We start from the raw sequence: 21,873 nt of genomic DNA on the forward strand, positions 1-21,873 counted from the left end.
TTTCAGTAGTTAGACTATGACACATCTTTGTGAGCTTGCATTTGTCTTACTTGGGGTTTGGTGTGCTTCTTGGATGTGCGATTTAATGTTTTGTTTTTCTTTCTCAAATCTAATAAGTTTTTGGCTATTATATTTTCCAGTAATTTTTTTAACCATTTTGTATTTGTCTGCTTCTTCTGGGAATACAATCACACCTATGTTCGTTTGATTTTGTCCCATAAATCCCTGGGACTTTATCCATTTATCTTCAGTCTTTTATGACTGTTCTTCAGGTTTGATAATTTCTAATGATTTTTCTTTAAATTCATTGATTTTTTTTCTGTCATTTCTAATGTGCTGTTTTAATTTTATTTTAGTAATCATTCTTGTCAGTCCTAGGATTTCTGTTGTTAATAGTTTCCATTTCTATGTTGAGATTGGCTGTTACTTCACTAATTTTACATTTTGTTTTAATTTGGTGAACATGTTTATAATGCTTGCATTGAAATTTTTCTCTGCTCTGTTCAGCACATCATCAAAACCAGATATAGATAATATATTCCTTCAACTCTGGATTCTGTTCTGCTTTTCTGAAGGTTATTGGGTTCTTTAAGTAGGCAATTAACTTACTTGGAATTGAACTGCGAAATATGTCACCCGTGCACTGTGCAGCCCCTAATATCTCTGATAAGTTATTTTTTAGCCTAGGTTCCTAGTTGTGAACTAATCCTGTACAATAGAAACACATACTGTGTATGGTATTTTAAGGTTAATCAGTCAACAGTAACTAAATAGTATATAAAAATCTAAGAATATTTGAGCATTTATTTCTCTTATAACTTTTATTTTTACAATCACTTTAATCTTAATTGTATTAGTCAGTATTCTTGAGAGGGACAGAACTAATAGGACTTATGTATATGGGGAAGGGGAGTTTATTAAGAAGAATTGACTCACACCATCACAAGGTAAAGTCCCACTATAGGCCGTCTGCAAGCTGAGGAGCAAGGAAACCAGTGGTGGATCAGTCCGAGTCCCAAAATCTCAAAAGTAAGGAAGACCACAGTGCAGCCTTCAGTCTGTGGCCAAAGGCTCAAGGGCCCCTGGCAAACCATTTGTGTAAGTCCAAGAGTCCAACAGCTGAAGAACTTGGACTCTGATGTTCGAAGCCAGGAAGCATCCAGCATGGGAGAAAGATGAAGGCTGGAAGACTCAGCCAGTCTGCTGTATTCCAGCCACGCTGGGTCGAATAGATTGAGGGTGGATCTGCCTTTCTCAGTCCACTTATTCAAATGTTAATCTCCTTTGGCAGCACCGTGACAGCAGACACACTCAGGAACAATAGTTTGCATCCTTCAATTCAATCAAGTTGACACTCAATATTAACCATCACATTAACCAAGCCTAATTTTTAAATGTATACTTTAATGTTATTATCTAGATTAGAGAAGTAAAATTTGTGTTTCTTCTTTTTTCCCCAATGCAGTCATGGTAGAACAAGCTTTGCTAACCTTTTGTTGTTGTTGTTGTTTGGTTGTTATCAAGTCCAGTAAATCTTTCCTAAATATGGTAGTATAGTGTAAATGTAACGATAATGATGAGAGTGATTCTAAAGAAATTAAGGCCAAACGTTTCACCAGCTTTATTTGGAAGTATGATCTTTCATATGCTGTCATTAGTTTGGTAGCCAAATCAGCGGTAAAGTGCTAAAGTCAGAGAATATTATTTGCAGTGATGCACTAGGTAATACAGCAATGAAGTTACCAAAACTCTGGTGGCATCTGTATATAAAACATAACAAGTTAAGTTTAAAAAGGCCAAACAGAATTCTCTGAAGAAAAGAGTTACTGAAAGAAAAGCCCAACAGAAGCAGATGTTCAGTATTTCACAAATAAACATTGGCACATTATGGGGCTTCTTATAAAGGAGCAATTTAGGTGCATAAGACGACGATGTCATATGCAACTACTGAGATACTGGCGAAAGACTACTTCAGGGATGATGGCTGGAAATGTGGGAGGAGTCCGTACCAAACAAGGTAGCTCATGCCCCACTTTCCAATAACATTGTCCCATGTATTGTGGAACTGGCTGATGCCGTCAAAACCCAACTACAGAAAAAAATCATTATAAACAAGATTTTTTACTGCAACTTGACAATAGCATCCTTTAGTCTGAGAGTAGTTAAGGATGCATGGGGTAATATTTAAATAATACTTCTGGGCAGATGCCTTTTAAAGCAAATTGAAATTATCTATATTTCTCACTAAAATGTCTCCACCTTCAAGTGTTCCTTCTGATAAGACAGAATGCATCCATAGCTAATCACACCCTTATGCTAATCAATAATTTTATCCTTGCTGAGACACTCAGATGGACCTTACAGTACTTTTAATTTCATTTACCCTGATCTCAGCTTAAATAGCATTATCTTGATGAGTTTTAATACTATATTTTAATCTCAAAATACATTATTGTTTTTGTACCATAACGTGAAACTTAACTTTGACTCTTATATTTCTTCATTTGCTCTTCCTTCCAGCATTTTTGCCTCTCATCTAGGGTGGAAATGTGGGGAGAATCTGTACCAAACAAGGTAGCTCATGCCCCACGTTCCAATCATAACATAGTCCCATTGTCTAGAAGATCCCTTAGTGTGAGTCTGTGGTGATAAACAATTTCAGTCACTGTTTGAATGACAATGTCTTTCTTTCACTTCATTATTGAGTATTGGCCATTATTTCAGCACCTTCTTTGATGATGTCCATCCTGTCTTCAGGCCTCCTTTCTCATTTTTTGAGAATTCATCTGTCAGTCTTTTCTTCTTTGGAGATAGTCCATTTTTGCAACTCTGTCTACTCGCTTTTTGTATGCTGTGTTTAGGTCAGGGCATCTTTTTATTTATCCTGCTAAATATTCACTGGGCTTTCTGAATCTGTGAATTGATTTTTCATCAGTTCTGGGAAATTATTAGCCATTATCTGTTCAATTGTTTCGTCTACCCCATTTGATAATTTTAGTCTTTCTGGCATTTTTAGTAAATCAATTTCGACTTTTTAAATATCTCTCATGTTTTGTGATATTCCCCATCTTTGGTCACCACGTGTTCTAGTCTGAGTAGTTTCTCCTGATGCACTTTCTTGTTGAATAATTTCTCTTTCCCTGTGTCTGTGCATTGGCTTTAAATTTTAGACTCATCCACTGGCTTCTTACTTTTGATTACGGCGTTTTCCAAATCTAAAATAGACTTTTGGTTCATTTTCAGATTAATGTGTTACTGTTAAAATTATTTATTTATTATTTTAGAGACAGGGTCTGGCTCTGTCACCCAGGCTGGAGTACAGTGGCACAATCATAGCTCACTGCAACCTTGAACTCCTGGGCACAAGAGATCCTCCCACCTCAGCCTCCTGAGTAGCTGGGACTACAGGCGCACACCACCATGTCCAGCTATTTTTTTTGTGTGTGTGCGGTATTTATTTCAAATGTTTGTTAAAACAGCACTGTTATTTCTCAGGCCAAGAGCAAAGATCACCCCCTGCAGAAGCTTGGGAACTATGTACAGAACTTTATAGAAACAGAGGCCATACTTTAGCTTAAGCCTGTCTGCTGACCAGAGAATGGAGTTCTGCGTGGACTCAAGGAACAAAAGGAAACTAGGCAGGGAGAGGGAAGAAAAGTGCCCATCTGAATCAAACGTCAGCTGCCATCAGGGCACATCTTGTGGTGGTCACAGATTGTAGGCTGCTTTTGGGAGATTCGGGTTCAGCACAGGATTCCATTTGTCTACTTGGCTACACCCTTGGCTGAGGTGCCATGAGGTCAATGTCACTCAAGTTCCTGGCCAGTCAAACTCCCACAGCAAAGAGTCCCAAATTTAGTATCGAGTTCCTCCGGAAGTCATTCCTATCTGTGGCAAAGAGGTAGACGCCCCGAAGCCAATCTCCCATGTTGTCTGGTATTTCGGGAGTTTCATTAGCCGAGCCAGCAGCGCTCACTGGGACCCCACTGGAAGCCGTAGTAGGCAGCTTCGCATGGGCCTTGGTGGAGCTGTCCAGCTAATTTTTAAGAAAAAATTTAGTAGACTCAGGATCTGTAATGTTGCCGAGGCTAGTCTCAAACTCCTGCCTTCAAGTGATCCTCCTGCTTCAGCCTCCCAAAGCGCTGGGATTACAGATGTCAGCCACTGTGCCCAGCAGTGTGTTACTTTTCATATTGTTCAGTTCCTTACTAAAATGTTTGCTATGGTCTGAATGTGTATGTCCCTCTCACATTCATATGTTGAAATCCTAACCGCCAAAGTGATGGTATTAAGTGCTTGGGACTTTGCGAGGTGATTATAATGGGGTTAGTGCCCTTAGAAAGAGGCTTGAGGGAGCCTGTTTTTCCCTTTCATTTCATCTACCATGTGAGGACAGAGCAACAGGGCACCATCTAGGAAGCACAGAGGCCCTTTCAGACCTCGAACCTGCTGGTGCCTTGATCATAGACTTCTCAGTCTCCAGAACTGTGAGCAATATCTGTTGTTTATAAATTACCCAGTCTAAAGTATTTGTTGTAGCTGCCCAGATGGACTAGGAAAATGTTCAAGCTTAGCTTTCATTTCTTCAAAGTCATTCCTGACTCCTCTATTTCATGATGCCCCATAGGACATCCCATTAGCTTCATCTTCAAGATAGACTCAGAATACGACATCATGTTACCATTCCCACTGCTACAGCCTTGTTCTGAGCAAACATCATGCCTCACTTGGATTCCTGCAGTAGCCTCATCCTGGGTCTCCCTGCTTTCCACCTGCCCCTCCAGTCCATTTTCCTCCCTGTGGCCAGAAACATCCTTCTATAATGCAAGTCATACCATGTCATGCTTTGCGCCACCAAGGAATGGCTGGCTCTCCATTTCACTCAGAGTAAAATCCAAAATCCTTGCAAGCACCTGCAGGGCTTGCTCTTTGCCTTGGGTGTTGGCCTCTATTTCCTGCCCCCTCTGCCTTGGCCACTCTGGCCTCCTTGCCATTTCTCTAACACGCTGGGCCCATGCTCACCATCAAGTCATCACAGCAGCTCAACCCTCGGCCCAGAACCTTCTTTACACAGACACCACATTGCGGACTCCTTCACCAGTTCCAACTCTGCCGAATGCCTCGTCTCCATGGAGCCTACCCTCATGGCCCTAGTCTCCCATCATCCTGCTGTGTTTGCTTTTTCTCAGAGCCATAGGTCACCTTCTATCACCGTAGTACCTATTTTTCTCATTTGTTATCATTAATTATATGCTGCTCACCCAATAGAATGGTAGTTCCACACTTGCAGGAATTACTATTAATTTCTTTTGTGGGTATATCTTCTAGTAGTACCTGAAGCACAGGGATCTACATTTTTTTTTGAGATAGTGTCTTGCTCTGTCATCCAGGCTAGAGTGCAGTGGTGTAATCTCGGCTCACTGCAACCTCTGCCTCCCAGGTTCAAGCGATTCTCCTGCCTCAGCCTACCTAGTAGCTGGGAATGCAGGCATGCACCACCACAACTGGCTAATTTTTTGGTATTTTTAGTAGAGATGGGGTTTCACCATGTTGGCCAGGCTGGTCTCGAACTCCTGACCTCAGGTGATCCACCTGCCTTGGCCTCCCAAATAGCTGGGATTACAAGTGTGAGCCACCGTGCCCAGCTCACCTATTTGTTGAATGAATAAATGCATTATTTAATTTGTTCAATCCTTTCCCCAAATGAAACTCCTTACAAAATGCACACACACAGCAAATACACAGAACTGAAGAAGACAAAGTATTTATTTTTGACAGTGTTCCCTCAGTTTTGCAATATTTTGGTTTGAGCACTAGGATCCTGTGGAATACAGCTGGAAATATCACTGGCCCGGCTGTGCTTTAACTGTGAGTTATTATTATAAGCTAACACCCATTGTACCTGCCCATGAAGTCCCGACACAGTGCATCACACATAGGGCTGAAGTAAAAGATTCAGTAAATCCACAATCCCTTCCATTAACTTGGTGCTTCATTATGTGGACATCCATTCTTGCTTCCCCAGACCTCGTCACTGAAGAAGGACAGGAGGAACAGGTACAAGAAAAGCAGTGGGCTGGGGTCCCCATCTGGGGAAACACTAGGCCCTAAAGACCCACAACACCCCTTCCTTCCCCTGGCATGGGCCCTGCAGCTCCTGGTGTTTTTCTTGGCGGCCTGAGAGCCACCACCCTCACCACCGCAGATCTGCCCTGTCGACGCCCCTCCAGTCCTGGCTCCCATCAGCTTTCCTTCCAGCTGCTAATGCTGACCTGCTAATGCCATCAGCCACGGAACACTGTAATGCTAGATGGTGTGGAAATTCTGGCCCAATTCCCTCTGTTACTCTTCATCACCTCTTTTGAGAAATTCAGGACAAGTTCCTCCCTGGCTGAAGCAGAAGTACAATCCCAAAACATCTGTCGTGGGTCCTGTTGTGTCCTTTGAAAAAATGAGCACCTGTCCATATGACCTTATTTGTAATATAAGATATCTGCAGATGTAATCAAGTTAAGATGAGGTCATTTGGGCAGGTTCCAATCCAATACAACTGGTGTCCCCTTAAGAAGAGGACAAGAGTCAGAGACAGAGACACTCAGGAAGAAGACAGCCTTGACAGCAGGGCAGGGATTAGTGATGAGCTACAAGCCAAGGAACGCCAGGATTGTCTGCCAGGACCAGGAGCTGGAAGAAGCTGGAGGGGACCCACACAGGGTCTTAGAGGGAGCCTGGCCCTGCTGACGCCTTCATTTCAGATTTCCAGCCTTCAGACTGTAAGAAAAGCTATTTCTTTTGTTTTGAGCCTCCCAGTTTTGTAGGACTTTGTTAGGGCAACCCTAGCAAATTGGCACAACGTCCACTCCCCGACAGGTGCTAATACTGTCCCAAGACAGAACTCCACCATTCTGCTTCTACAGTGGTTTCCTCATGTTGGCATTGTTACCCCCAAACCCTCCTTGAGGTTCCAGGACATTCTGCTGCTTCTACTCATGCAAGAGTATTAATGTTGAGATACCCAAGCCCAGTGACAAGTTTTCAAAGGGGAATCTACAGTTACTTCTAGGCCTGCCCGGTCCCCCTGCAGAGTGACCCCCACAGCTCGCTAGCAAATCAGCACTCTAGGGGGCTGCCTGACAATCCATGAGAACTATGTAGATATTAATTATGGTTCATTTGTAACGATCTTCCTGCCTCATTCATATCTTCCATGACCTCAACACAAGACAATACATTCAAAAGCAAATGTCATCACACTGAAAGTGAAGTGATGAGGCCCTGCAAAAATTATTGAGACGGATGAAATCTAAGAATTGACATCACATTAAAGTATTTTTTCCTCACATTTTTTTTAACAGTAACATATACAAAGAGAAGCACAACAGTCAAAAGATTTGTGTCTTCTGGAAAAGAAATATGATGCAATTTCACAGAACTGAGTTGGGCTGTTCATTTAGCAAAAGCATCAACATCTGCAGCCATGAAGTGTCTCTATTCGTACTGTCTCAACCTTCCATCTGGAAAAATAAGCATTTAAAAATTTGTAAAATCTTTTCATGTTTCCTTTGCATTCTTTTCCCTCCTTAGTCCTTCCTTTCAATTAACAAAATTAAATACATTGACTAGCTAGCTAGAGTCACGGTATGGCTGAGGATTTTCCTAACCAGCAGTGCACATATATTAGAGCAAAGAGGCAGCGATCCTGCAGTCAGTCTGATGTATTGCAGCAGAGCCTAGCGCAGAGGTGCAGACGTCAGTGGCGCTCCAACGGAGGCTTCCTAATGCACAAACTACATCTTCCGCGCCTGAGTTCCGCGCCTGCGTTCCCTCCTTGCACACACCCAGGAGTCTGATAAAAATGAAGCACGCGGAGGACACCGAAATATCTAGAAGGCACAGAGACAGTCGAGAAAAATGACAGGCAGTATATGTTTTCTAGACTCATAATCTTTATACAGGATTACTGTATGTTTCTGTGAGTTTCTATGTACCGAGGGTGTGCTTACGTATGTGCACGAGCCACACACACACACGCACGCACATACGCATATACGCACACACGCACATACACACATGCACACACAGGCACATGCGCGCGCGCACACACACACACCCCCACACACCGTGCGGTCCTCCTGAAGCGGACGAAGGGAGTGCCCGTACTGAGCTTCCCTCTTGGAGAACGCACACAGCACAACCTCCAGTGGATTTTCCTCTCCTGGTGGCAGCGCTATGCAGGACGCAGATGGTCACTGCTCTGCCCCGGGACCCGCCCCGCCTGCGCCCTGCCGGCTTCCCGGGCTCTCCGTGTGAGCAGCCCCTGTCTGCACGCCTCCCTCGCGTCTCTCCACCGGGTGGACGTCTCCGAGTCCGGCTTCCAGGCGCAAGGCTGGACCGGTGGCTCCCCGGGCCAGGATCCGCGGCTGCGCGGATGACGCGCACCCCTGAGAGGCAGGGGCGGAGTCGGCCACCGGCAGGCGCCCACCCCATCTTGTCCTTGGCTAAAGTCAGCGGCGCGACCCGCTCCTCCGCCCCCGCCGGGCCCATCTCCTCTCCTCAAAACGGGACCTGGCCCCCCGTTTCTCCCCACTGACATCGACATCCATCCACTTGTCTATTTGTACAAATTTCCAAAGTGTATCATTTCACCCCCTTGGATGTAAAAAGTGAGCTAATAATTTTCTAGCAGCATTCCTGATGTCAGCCTCTCTAATTCTGTATAAAAAATCATTTTGCAATGGGACCAATGTTAACTCATTTATGCAATATATCGGTTGCTAAAATGGAATATTCCACTGAAGTCCATCAATCAACATGGGAATATAGGTCTTATATTTATTGCACCTAATCTACTTTTGCTTAGCACAGTTATTACTCATATCAGCATATGGGTCTAGATGTGAATGACGGAAGTTATATTTGAAATCGTGTCTTAAGGCTAGATGTGCTCACGCCAATTTCTTTTTCATTGCGCACCCCAAAATTGCCAATACCATGTTCAGTATAAAATACATCATCTTTGGCACCCACGGGTCACCCTAATGATGCACACAAGTGAAGATGCAAATATTTATCTTTCCTCTCACGGATCCTCCCGCCCCTCCCTTCCCCCTTGCAGTGCCTTCCTGGCTCGTTCTTTGCTGGGGTGGAAGAATATGGAGGTGGGGGGCGGGTTTGATGCTTCTTAAAAACACATAAGCTGCCTCTCTCATCTGGCAATCATTGACTTATTAACTCTTATTTAAAAAGTTCACACAAATCCAGAGAACTTGTCCTGCTATAAGAATGCAGTGAGAATTAGATGATGCGTGGAAGCCGTCCAACTGCGCAGGGCAATGATCCTAGGCAGTGGCTACTGGCCGACAAGTGCGCCCCTGCGGCAGCTCCCAGCCTGGGTCTGCAGCTCCGGAGCGCTGCTGTTTTCACTGGACCCTGAGAAAACCATGACTCAAGACCAGAAAGGTCTGGAATTAGAAAGAACAGACCCAACCGCTCTGCTCCTGGGCATCCTATATGTCCTTTGAAGACATCTGGAGAAATGCAGAACACAGGCTGGGAAGAGGAAATTAAAATGGTCATGAATATATACAAAATATCAGGCCACTCTCCTTGTAGCCACTTTACCCTAAAGCGGTAGCCCTCTGCCCACCTGACATGTGGTCCAGGCTTTTAATTGAAGACCATGCCTTGAGCTCTGTGAAGATTTGATGAGCTGCGAGCCAGCAAAGGCTGTCCCAAAGGTTCCCGGAACACTCCCCCATCAGAGGCAGGATAATTTCATCAGGGAACCTGGAGACCTGGCTTCAGAGTGACCAGATGACGGGCTTGCAGACCCTTCACAGTTCCCTGTTAGATGACCCCGTGAATATATATGGCTGCTCACAAGAGGCAATTCCCAAGAGGTGGAACACATTTTTCTGTGTCCGACTCTGGAAACTGGGACCTCCCTCTCCAAGGGTCCTTGCCCCAACAGCTTAGTCCCTGGACCCCCTTTGACTTTGCTTCGCTTTCACACTCTGGTTGAGTCTCTGACCAAAATGAGGAAGGGGCTGCACTGAGATTCCTTTGGGGGTTCACCTGGCTTCCCATCTCCCATGGCTAATAAGTGCTGTCCAGTGGCTTGTTGGAGGACAACCATTAATTAGATACACCAGTGCCGATTTATCTTATTAGAAATCTACACACAAGTAGCCATGAGAATGCAGAAGCTTTCAGGATTCCTAGCGCTCCAGATCGCCTTAGTTGCTGACGTCTTTGCTCCTTGATTTGCATTCATAGCTGGGGTTTTGTTTTGTGTCAGTAACACAAGCATCAGGGCAGGGCTGCTCCAAAGTCTGTGCCCACAACCCCCACTGATGCAATGTTTACATAGATTTATGTTGCAGTAGCTTGAAATATCTGTCGGTTCTCTCTAACCAACCTATTTGCCTGCAAACCCCATTTTTTACCCTTTTTTTGTTTGCAAAACCAACAACTTTGCAAAACCACTTCCAGGGAACGGGAGGACCAGCTCTGCATCCGTGTAGAGCTGCACCAGCCACAGCAAGCTGAGCTCTGTTTATTGCTGCGACTTTCAAAACATAAAGATAAAATATTTGAAGATTTTCTTGAAAAGGGGAAAACGCAGCTCTAGCCCCCTCCATTTGCCGCGGGGGGCAGGGAGCTGGGGTGTTGTCCACGTGCCAGACGTGACGGCTTAACGGTTTGATTTATGAGTCTGATAATAAAAATCCCATTAGGCTCCTCTCATTGAGAAAAAGGAGCAGAAGAAAAAAAGCTGTGTGTGTCACCGAGCAGCATTGACGCAGGCGGCTCTGACGGCAGCAGCCGCGGGCGGGCGGGGGGCCCGGGGGGGCCCGCGAGGGGCGCGCGAGGGCCGGCAGTTCCAGCGCAGGGTCCCCTAGCCGCACCCGTGCCTTTTCAGCTCCCGCCTCCGCTGTCACCATTCCCTCGACCCACACGCACCAGTGCACTCGCCCCCGCGCGGCTCCTGAGTGCCCCAGGCACCCCAGCCCCCGCTACTGCAACCCTGCACCCCTCTGTAGTGACGGGTGCCACCCTATGTGATCCCCTGCCCCTGCGGACCCCTAGTCCTCCAAGGGGAGAGTGAAAGAGGGAAGGGACCTGGGAGGGAGCAGTTCACAGCCCCCCAGGAAGGGGTCACAGCCCTCCCTTCCCTCCAAGGAAGGAGGTAGGACTGGGAGGCTGGGATCCTGTGTTCCCAGCCTCCGGGTAGTTGCAGTCACTGGAACCTCCCCCACAGGCCCAAGCTGCCTGCAGATAGGGCCCGCAGCCCCTTGTCCAGCAAGTATCCATTGTTCACGGGCTGAGAACACGTTAGAGTCAGGGTTATTTTTCTATTTAAAAAGTCATCTGGGCAGGAAAAAAGAGTAATGCGCTGTGCTCGGAGTGCGCATGTGTGATCCAAGACCCAGTGCCTGCACCCACGCGTGGTTCCCCGTGGACAGAGCCGGACCTCAGCCTGGAGCTGCGGCCACTACTCCCCGGCAGTAGGAGGACCTGGGCCCGGGGCCAGCCCTGAAGACGGTGCGGGGACAGATACCACTGCTGGGCCCACGCACAAATGCTGCTTCTGGTATCCAGGCAAAACAAGCCAAGGACTGCACAGAACATCTGGGGTTCCAGACCAGTGGTTTTCTCACGGTCTCTGAACAGAATGACTGACAAGATGTACTCCTAAGGACACTAGAAAAATAATTGTATCGGTTAGGCCTGATTCAGCCCTCTAGCCTTAAATTTTTACATGTCTACTTGAAATGTAGTGAGATTGATAAGGAATTAGAGAGACTGATAAACAAAAAACAGCCCTTAAAATTCCACTACTAATTATCAAAAAAACTAAAAAACTCAAGTGCGTCCAACTCCGCAATTCCGAGTCCATAAGTCATTCTATGAACATTTTAATCAGCCAGTGCCTAAACTTCCCCCATCAATCTCGCTACACTACATCCCCTTGGGGAGGGAGATGTGCCATTCATAATGTCCCAGGGACATGGAGTTTTCAACCCTCCTGGGGGAGAAGGCACTGCATGTCCCTGGAACTAAAAATGGGAATGTCTGATGCTTGTGCACCAGGATTCACAGCAGCCGTAGCCAGTATTCACCATAGCCGAGAGGAAGGATCAGCCCAGTGCCCCTCACCGATGAATGAGTACACAAAACGTGGTGCATCCATACAATGGAGCATGAGCTGTAAGGAAGGGAGCACTGACCCGTGCCTCAACATGGATAAGAACATTGTGCTCAGTGAAACGAGCCAGTCACAGAAGGACAAACCCTGCAGGATTCCACTTACATGAAGTCCCTGGTGTAGACAAATTCATAGAGACAGGAAGTGGAGTGGTGGCTGCAAGGAGCTGGGGGAGGGGTGTCGGGAGTTATTGTTCAATAGGTAGAATATTGTTCTGTTGGGGATGATGGAAAGTGTTGGAAATAGATCATGGTGCTCGTACCACACCATCATGAATTTAATCAATGCCACCGAATTGCATCCTTAAAGATGGTGACAATGGAAAATTTATATATATATATGTGTGTACACACACACACACATATATATAACCACAACAAAACAAACAAACAAACATGAATGTCAGTTAGCACTGATACTTCACCCAGGTTTCCTCTTCAAATTGCCTTCTGGGAACAGCACCCCCAGGCATGGTGTTAGCACCCTCAGGCACCCCAGCTTGAAATGGACCCTCTGCCTTCTTAAAAACAAAGTGAGATAAGATACCAAAAGCCACCAGGGCTCCCTCGCTCATTTACATCTTTTACAAAGATCCCCCTGTCTATCTGAGAATTTGGGGGAGCAGACTACATTCTTACATCATTTGGCTCTTCCCTTCAATAGTGCCTCACCATGTGCACCGCCGAACATAGAATGGATTTTGTGAAGAAAAGTAATTTTGGTGTTTTTGGTTACTGCTAACCTAAGTGTATTAGGTTTCTATTGCTGCTGTAATAAATTACTGCAAATGTGGTAGTTTAGAACTGCAAAAATCCATGATTTATGATCTTACGGTTCTGCAGGTCAGAAGTGTAAACTGAGATGAAAGTGTGGGCAGGCTCTGTTCCCCTGGAGGCTCTCAGAGAATCCCTCTCCTGGCCCCTGGCTGCATTCCTCTGCTCATAGCCCCTTCCTCCATGATCAGAGCCCGCCAGTCTCCCTCTCCTTCTGAACAGCTGAGGAAGGAGCGCCTCTCTTCAGGATTCACACGAATAAATTGGGCAGGCTCACCTGGATCATTTAGGTTGGCCTCCCCATCTCAAGCTCCATACCCTTGACATCTGCAAAAATCCACTACTTTGCAAAGTCAGGTGACATAGTCACAGGCTGTGGGGATTAGGACATGGACATCCTGGGGCCATCTTTTTGCCTACCACACTAAGGAACCTATTCTAGTTTATGATTTTATGTGAAGGAATATTGCTTATGGGAACTCAGAGTCATTTAAGCCAGCTTGCTCACAATTTATAAATATCAGGGTAGAAATAAACTAAGGCTCTCCTGCAGTGACTTCTACTTTTTTTATTTATTTATTTATTTATTTATTTATTTATTTTATTTTTTTTTTTTAGTGGCTTTGATCCCATCCTAGAGTCGTGGGGTGGTTGCTCTGCTATCTCCCTTTTTTGCTGAGTAAGTTAGGCTGGTTTTTGCTCCCTCTTGTCATACTGGTGATGCTCCTCCAATGAGTGTGAACCTTGATTCAGGGCTCTTCCTTACAGCTGAGGCCCTGATGGACATTCACAGGCTCCTGGGTGCAGCCTGCTGGGAGATGGGGCAGCTGCACAGGCAGGAGCTCACTGTTTCAGGATAGTAGTGGGGTGGGACAGGCCTGTTTCCTGGGCCTTGTAGTCTTTTACACAGTAATGTCTTGGGCTTGCTTATTACTTGGCTGTCACCTTTTTGAAATTCTGAATAATTTTTGAATAAGGGGCCCTGCATTTTCACTTTGCACTGGGCCCTGCAAATTACATAGTCAGCCCTGGGTGAGTGAGATGTGCTACCCAGGTACCAGCCTGTCTCCATAGCCGGGCTCTCCATCCTGAGCATCACTCACCACCAGGAGCCCTGCCCTGAGCACACTTGAGCCTAGACACAGTGGTTATTCCAGGTTCCTGCCATGAATGCACCACTGGGGCGAGGAGGATGCAGGCCTGGCTGCTCCTCTGCTCTCATTAGTCAGCAAGAAAGGCTCTGCTGCTGTAACAAGTGACCCCACAATAGCGTGACTCAATGACAAAGACATGGACTTCTCGCCTGTGTTACAGGCCTGAGTCCTGGGAGCCCGGGTTTGCAAGGCTGTACTTGTCCTGGCTTAGCAGCCTACAAGGAGAGGAAGGAGGCTATAACAGGCGACTGGGCTTGGGCAGGGGCACAGCAACTTCACTCCTGTTACTCAAGCAAAGGTAACCCATGCTGGCCACATCTAACTGCAAGGGAGCCTGGGAAATACATGGCCTTTTTTGGGCTCTAATTGTTTGGGCAGAGGGGAGGGTGGGTTTTGTGAAGGATCTCCACCACACCAGCTGCTTCCCTATTGGTCTCCCTTCACTCCCTCCTGCCCCCTCATCATCCTCCATCCTCTGATTCCCTTCTCATTCGCACTGGCTTTGCCTCTCCAGGGTCCTTACAGTCTCCTCCTTTGAGTGCAGAGATGGAGTCTCACTCAGTCACCCAGGCTAGAGTGCAGTGGTGTGATCTCGGCTCACCGCAAGCTCTGCCTCCTGGGTTCACGCCATTCTCATGCCTCAGCCTCCCAAGTAGCTGGGACTACAGGTGCCCGCTGCCACGCCCGGCTAATTTTTTGCATTTTTAGTAGAGACGGGGTTTCACTGTGTTAGCCAGGATGGTCTTGATCTCCTGACCTCGTGATCAGCCTGCCTAGGCCTCCCAGAGTGCTGGGATTACAGGCGTGAGCCACCGCGCCTGGCCTAAAATGTGTTTTCTCATTTTCTAGATTTTGGTGCAGGGCCAGGAGATAGCCACACATTCTCAGTTTACTGTCCTTCTAAAAACTTGCAAAGGCAATGTGGGATGGATTGCATGGCTAGGGGAGAAGGGAAACTGCTGGCCTTTTGCAAAAGAGAGAGCAAATTGTCCCCTTCTTGCTTAAAACTCTTTGATGACCACCCACTGCCTTAGGATAAACCCAAGTCTGAGTGTCAGTCCCAAGGCCCCATGTTATCTGCTCCTTTTGTTCCCTTGCTGCCTTGTGCACCTCCCTGTCCCTCAGTCTCCAGAAGGCCCTTTCTGTCCTGAGCAACCTCACATGCTGTTTCCTCCACCTAGGTCCTCCCTCCCCTCACCTCTCTCCTGGCTGTGGCTCCTACTGTTTTGAGGCTCTACCAGAAACGTCACTTCAAAGAGATCTTCTCTTCCTATTTTCCATCCCAACTGCATTTATTGTGATCAATGAATACATGGTGTAATTTTCCTTCCCAGCACGTATTACGACTTGTAGTTATGTATTGACTTATACATTATTCCCTTTGTTCAGTCCCTGTCTTCCCAACCCCCAACCCCACACACTCTGGCGGGCACTGGCTGTGCTGTTTGCTTGCAGCCTGTGCTCCGTGCCCAGCACGTGGGCAATGCTCAGGAAGTGTGCTTTCTCTAACTCAACAATGACAGAAAGGGATCCTAGGCCCTTAGACTGAGCTACACCAGGCAAAAAGAGCGCGCTTACTTGTAGGTCTGAATTCAGACTCCCACTCTTTATCCCCAGTGATGGCTACTGCAAAGCTGAGAACTAGGACCAGGGTTGACCCTACAGTCTCGTCCTATGGGCTGCTGCAATAATTGGCCACACTTCTGATTTTCTTCCTGCTTCTTCATTTTTCAACCCATATGCAGCATGTTTCCCATTTTCTGTCATCTATGAACACTGCTAATTATATCCTTTGCTTTTACAATTACTTGCTGTTGAAATATTTTATTAGCTATTTTGAGAATGTATTTAAGAAATAAAAGACAATTGTTAGATGCAAGCAATCTCTTTTAAAAAAAGAGACTTAGCGCCAGCGAAATAAATTAAAGATGTTCATTGCAACCATTCCTTGATTTGTATAGAATTTCCTCAGACACATGGTTATATAAGACTTTCCATCTTTGATCTTTGTTCAAGCTGAACATGTGCACATATACACCATAATAATTCTCTTACAGCACTCGTTGTATATGTTTATGTTTTATTTTAATATTACTATGGTTACCAAAAGAAGTAATCAAAAAATTTTGGATCAAAGATCCAATTATAAATGGATTACATGCCGTGGCAGTGTGTTCTTTTACTTGTACGTTAGTCAAAATCTTAGCATTTCTCTATGGAAAATTCCAGATTTGCAAGAGAATCCCTAACATTTAAAGCCTTAGTGTGTTGAGAAATGCCTCAAATCCGAGACAAGCAACTTCACAACTTTCAATGCCATATGATTTATTTTTGACAGAAGGAAACCCTTGTGTTGCGTTGTTGCAGACAGCACAGGGGAGGAGGAGTTGGAAGACAAACACTTAATAAGAAACAGCAGCGAAGCACGTTCCCAAACATCTCCAACTTTCAGTGCAGCTCACTAGCATGTGCTGCCTACATATAAAAAAATATTATTCCCAAAGCGTACATAGTTGAACATAGGATGTCCAATTTAACTTTGAGCAAAATTCTGCATTTTGTAATTTATAAGAAGACACTTTTTTATGTTGGCATTTAGCTGGGCCTAGCAATTCTTTTACCTTTTTTTTTTTTTTGACAACTCTTCTGTCTGTTCCTTAAAGACATTTGGCCTCCAATTGATCAGTGCTATCTCTGTTATTGCATATCAGTTACTATTCTAAAGTCAAGATGTTTTGATATATAATAGCTCTTTTTTCACAAATTGACCCAAATCTGTAGTCACTAATGGGTAGCAAGAGTGAAATCTCACAAGAAAATGGAAGTAGTTGAACAAAATACTTTATACCAAATCAAAACATGTTCAGTATGATGAGCGCAGTGCCTACTGTATTTAACTCCTGCCTGGAAACCATCAGAAAATCATTTCGTGCTAAGACAGATGAAAACGTAAGTGATACACCAAAAGCCCCCTTGACTTCTATCTGCCTGATTTTGATTCTACGTCTGTTGTGCGCCAGGTGCCTACCGAATGCTGGAGACTGAGAACAGAGAGGGACATGGACCTGTCGCAGGGTTTCGGGATAAAGCTGAGTGATTGCATTTCCAAGTTCTGTTGGGGGCTGCGTGCTTTGTCCACGTGACACAGTTATGCTACCTTCTGCTCTTGTGGGCAGAGGTGGTCTGTGACACAGTCCCGGCCAATGAGGTGTGAGCCGTCTGCTGGAGGTTTATGGAAAAGGTTTCCTTTTTCCTAACGACATCAACAATGATGCCAGTTGATGTCAACCTCTCTTCCCTCATCTTCATACCTTAGACACAAAATGGCCCCTGGATCTCCACAGGGAATCTTGTTCACGAAAGGAAGAGTGGGAGGAAGAGGAACAACAGCACCACCAAAGGGCTGACTCTGGTGTTGCTGGGTCTCTGACTGGAAGCAGCAACCACCTCCTTTGTTCTGTGAGAACAAGAGGCTAGGGTTTCTGTTCTAGATCACATCTCTTACCACACACAGGCACACGCAGACACACACACACACAAACACACACACAAACACACACACACACACCCTGACTGCCATAATACAATGGGATAACGTATGCCCTGTCATAGGTTGTTCTGAGGAGCTATCCAGCTTCCTCCCAAGGTGGAGGACAGAGGGTGAGAGCTTCCAGGAGCAAGTGGAGTGGAGCACCACAGAGGGAGCACAGCCAGCCCGGCAGACCGTGGCCTGGGAAAGGAGCCCAGGCAGGATGTCCTGGCAGAGGACTGAGCATCAGTAAAGGACAGAAGCATGAAGGAGCTGGCGTGCTGGGAGCTCCAGGTGTTTGTGTGACTGGAGAAGAAGAAGCCCCAGGCCAGTGGAGGAAGACAGAGCTGGAGGAGTGGGCAGGACCCCGCCATGAAGGGCTCACTGGGCTCACCTGGGCTGGGGCTCTGTCCTGAGGAGAGTTTCTGGATGTTGTTAAGCTGCTCATATTTCCATTTCATACAGTTATAATGAAGGCTGGGACAGAGGAAAAACTGAGGAAGGGGACGTGTCAGGTGGCCTCCGTGGAGTCTCAGTGGAAAATGAGAAGGGCCTAACGCCAGCCACTGGGAATGGAGAGAAGGAGGGCTTGAGTGATGCCTGGCTAAGGACAGTGATGCAGCGTCTGCAAATGATTGGAGGCAGGTGGAAGACAAAGGCAGACTGGACCTTGGTGTCTTCCAGGGTGGGGAAAGGGTGGGAAGCACAAGGAGGCTTTCACAGGAGCCCCTGGCACAATGAATGAGAAAGCAGGATGGCACTCGGGACCTGGCTGGAGTTGGAGATTATGTCAGTCCTACATCCCAGGAGCTGTGAGTAAAATACCACAGGGGACTTAAAGCAAGAGACTGGGCACTACCTCACCCAGGGAAAAGTGACATGGACTTGACGGACTTGGCCAGCACAGCCAGGCTGATCCTCTTCCAGAAGACGAAGCCCTTTTAGAATCAGAGTTTCAAAGTCCTTGATAGAGGTAAATTTTATAAAGTACACATCAGCGATATTGATACATTCTCTTTCCTTCCCACCTGCACTCTTCATTTTCCTCCTACCAAGGGGAGGATTCCATTTTATTTCCTGGTCACTGAGTTGGGCATAGGATGTGTTGGGAGTGGACATACATAATATCCTCTCCTCTCCTCTTCTTTCTTCCTCCTTTCTTCCTTCCTTCCTTCCTTTCTTCCTTCCTTCCTTCTTCTCTCCCTCCGTCTCTCTCTCTCCCTCTCTCTCTTTCTTTCTTTCTTTCTTTCTTTCTTTCTTTCTTTCTTTCTTTCTTTCTTTCTTTCTCTTTCTTTCTCTTTGTTTGTTTCTTTCTTTCTCTTTGTTTGTTTCTTTCTTTCTCTCTCTCTTTCTTCTTTCTCTTTTTATCTTCCTTTCTTCTTCCTTTACCTTTTTCTTCTCCTGTCCCTTCTTTCCTGCCTCACTTCCTTTCTTCCTTTACAGCCTTTGTTTGTTAGCCAACTATGCTCAAAGTTCAAAATCTCAAGATTCCGAACTCAAAAATTATACTAAAAACTTCGAGATCTTATGGAAAGGCAAGAAAAAATATAAATACTTTCCAATGAATCAAAGGTGGCTGGTCTCACACCTCCTAGGTGGAAAACATGATCTTCTTCAAAATGACTTTAGGGAGCTGTACTAGTTCTCTTTTTTCAAAGTTTCATTTTTAAATAATTTATTTCTTACTGAGGATCTTCAAAGAGGGGGAGTGAAATTCTTTTCCACTTTCTTAGTGCACTCACCACCAACCTAACACAGGTTACATGAAGAATCAAAATGTTTTAGGACCAGAAAGAATCTTACAGCTCAATGAGTTTAGCCCTTTCATTTTATAGATGTAGACGATAAGATTCAAAAAGGTGAAATAACATTTCTAGAATTAAACAGTGAGTTAACAGTGGTTAGGATAAAAATGAATGAAAAAACCCAGGTTTCCTGAATTTCAGTTAAAATTTTTTGTCTTCTCACTATCTTGAAAGGGAGATGTTTCAAAGACTGTAGACATATAGAGATATGGGTAGATGACAGACAGCTAGCTAGCTAGCTAGCTAGATAGGTGATAGATAGATAGACAGACAGATAGATAGAACTTTGTGATTATGCCTACAAACGACACACACACTTGATTCTTAAAACAAATTCATTATGTAATTATGAAAATTATTATTTTCCCCCTATTTTACAGACAAGGAAACAGAGGCTTAGTAGCATTAAATGACTTTCCCAAATTCACAGAACAAGAACATGTCAGAATTGAGAACAGAAATCACATTTGGTTCTAATCAATTTATTTCATAGATAGATAGATAGATAGATAGATAGATAGATAGATAGATAGATAGATAAATAGATGAAATCTCACTCTGTTGCCCAGGCTGGAGTGCAGTGGCGCAATCTCTGCTCACTGCAACCTCCGCCTCTCACATTCAAGTGATTCTCCTGCCTCAGCCTCCCTAGTAGCTGGGATCACAGGAACACACTACCATACCTGGCTAATTTTTGTATTTTTAGTACAGACTGGGTTTCGTCATGTTGGCCAGGCTGGTCTTGAACTCCTCACCTCAGGTGATCTGCCTGACTCGGCCTCCCAAAGTGTTGGGATTACAGGCATAAGCCACTGCACTCGACCTATTTCTAGTATATTTTATTACATAATATGGAGGACACCAGATGGAAAATAAATATGCTCGGTTTAGTAGACTAGTATCACAGAAACATGCTTTTGTATTCTATACTCTCAAGTTCACCAGAGCCCAAATTGCTTGAGGGTAAAGTAGGCCTTAGATCCTAACCATTCCAGCTGGGAGAACCAAATTACTTCCTTAAAACACATTAAATATTTTTAAACTAATGCAGATTGATATGGTTTGGCTCTGTGTTCCCACCCAAATCTCCTGTTGAATTGTAATCTTCAGTGTTGGAAGAGGGGCCTGAGGGGAAGTGATTGGATCATGGGGGCTGACTTCCCCCTTGCTGTTCTGGTGATAGTGAGTGAGTTCTCACAAGATCTGGTTTTGTAAAAGTATGTAGTACTTCCCCCTTTGCTCTCTCCTGTTCCACCATCTGAAGATGTGCCTGCTTCTCCTTCACCTTCTGCCATGACCGTAAGTTTCCTGAGGCCTCCCTAGCCATGCTTCCTGTTCAGCCTGTGGAACACTGAACCAATTAAACTTCTTTTCTGCATAAATTATCCAGTCTCAGGTAGTTCCGTACAGCAATAGGAGAACAGACTAATACACAGATCTATCATGCTTTGGAATTTTTATTTATTGTTCTTTAAAAAAGAAAATAATTGGTAAATTAGAAACTGGTACAAAACCTTTGAAGAATAATTTCACAGTATCTAATGAAACTGTTTGCAGTTACCTGTACTCCAGCAAACCTGCTTCTTCTAGGTCTACACCATGAAGTTATACCTCTCATAAACATCTACATGTGCAAAGTAACTCATTGCAGCATTATTTGTAATTGTGAAATATTAGAAATTACCTAAATATAAGTGTGCAAAGTAACTAATTGCAGTGTTATTTATAACTGTAGAATATTGGAAATTAGCTAAATGTTCAAGCACAGGATACTGGCTGAATGAACTGTGGTACATACACACTGTGGAGTTCTACACAGCTCTTGACAAAACGATGAGGATGATACTGATAAACTGATATGGAATGATTTCTAGAAAATATTATTAGGTGAAAAGCAGCAAATTGCAAAACAACATATATAGTACACTGAGTTATATAAAGCAAAAAGAGAAAATAAGAAAATAAATATTTACCTGCTCACCTTTACAACAGGAGATGAAATTCAGATAAACCTGAATACAACGAAATTTGCTTCCTACAGAGTCTGGGAGTGGGAGGGAGATGGAGTGGAAAGAATACAGTGGGAAGGACTCTTCTGCCTGTATTTCTTTAAGTGTAGTTTTGGCTTTTGAAGGCATATTCAAAAAAATATTCAAACAATGACATTAAATCAGTAAGAATGGAAAGAGAGAAAGACCCAAAAACTGAAATGAAATTAAAACAAATGAACTTAACCATGTTTCCAGTGAAGGGCAATAAAAGGGAAATCAACTAAATAAACACAGAATTTAACTATAGATCCTCCAGATTCTGTACTGAGTAGTGAAAGAAATTAGGGGGAGGAGTTGCGAACAAATCCTGACCTTTATTTAGTAGTGCGTTTTGTTGTGGAGGCATGGGCAAG

General features: G+C 44.8%; 1 protein-coding gene and 1 pseudogene across 1 annotated transcript; both read right to left on the reverse strand.

The window, feature by feature from the left end:
- Positions 1 to 3,657: 3,657 nt before the first annotated feature.
- On the reverse strand, positions 3,658 to 5,146 carry LOC123573121 (mitochondrial import receptor subunit TOM6 homolog pseudogene; annotated as a pseudogene).
- Positions 5,147 to 5,748: 602 nt separating this feature from the next.
- LOC107129373 (uncharacterized) lies at positions 5,749 to 8,559 on the reverse strand. Its single transcript, XM_015448420.4, has 2 exons — positions 8,121 to 8,559; positions 5,749 to 7,883 (listed from the first exon to the last, which is right to left on the reverse strand). The coding sequence occupies exons 1-2, from the start codon at positions 8,542 to 8,544 to the stop codon at positions 7,678 to 7,680; spliced, it is 630 nt and encodes a 209-aa protein (XP_015303906.1). The 5' UTR covers positions 8,545 to 8,559; the 3' UTR covers positions 5,749 to 7,677.
- Between the last annotated feature and the right edge of the window lie 13,314 nt (positions 8,560 to 21,873).

Source organism: Macaca fascicularis, chromosome 4 (assembly GCF_037993035.2).
Source record: "Macaca fascicularis isolate 582-1 chromosome 4, T2T-MFA8v1.1".
In the NCBI taxonomy this organism is placed as follows: Eukaryota; Metazoa; Chordata; class Mammalia; order Primates; family Cercopithecidae; genus Macaca; species Macaca fascicularis.

Excerpts from the sequence above, each read along its gene's own strand:
- LOC107129373 (XM_015448420.4), bottom strand. The coding sequence starts at position 8,544 with ATGGGCCCGGCGGGGGCGGAGGAGCGGGTCGCGCCGCTGACTTTAGCC. Across the intron at positions 7,884-8,120 it reads CGCTTCAGGAGGACCGCACG|ATATTTCGGTGTCCTCCGCG; the intron begins GTGTGTGGGGGT and ends TGTGCCTTCTAG.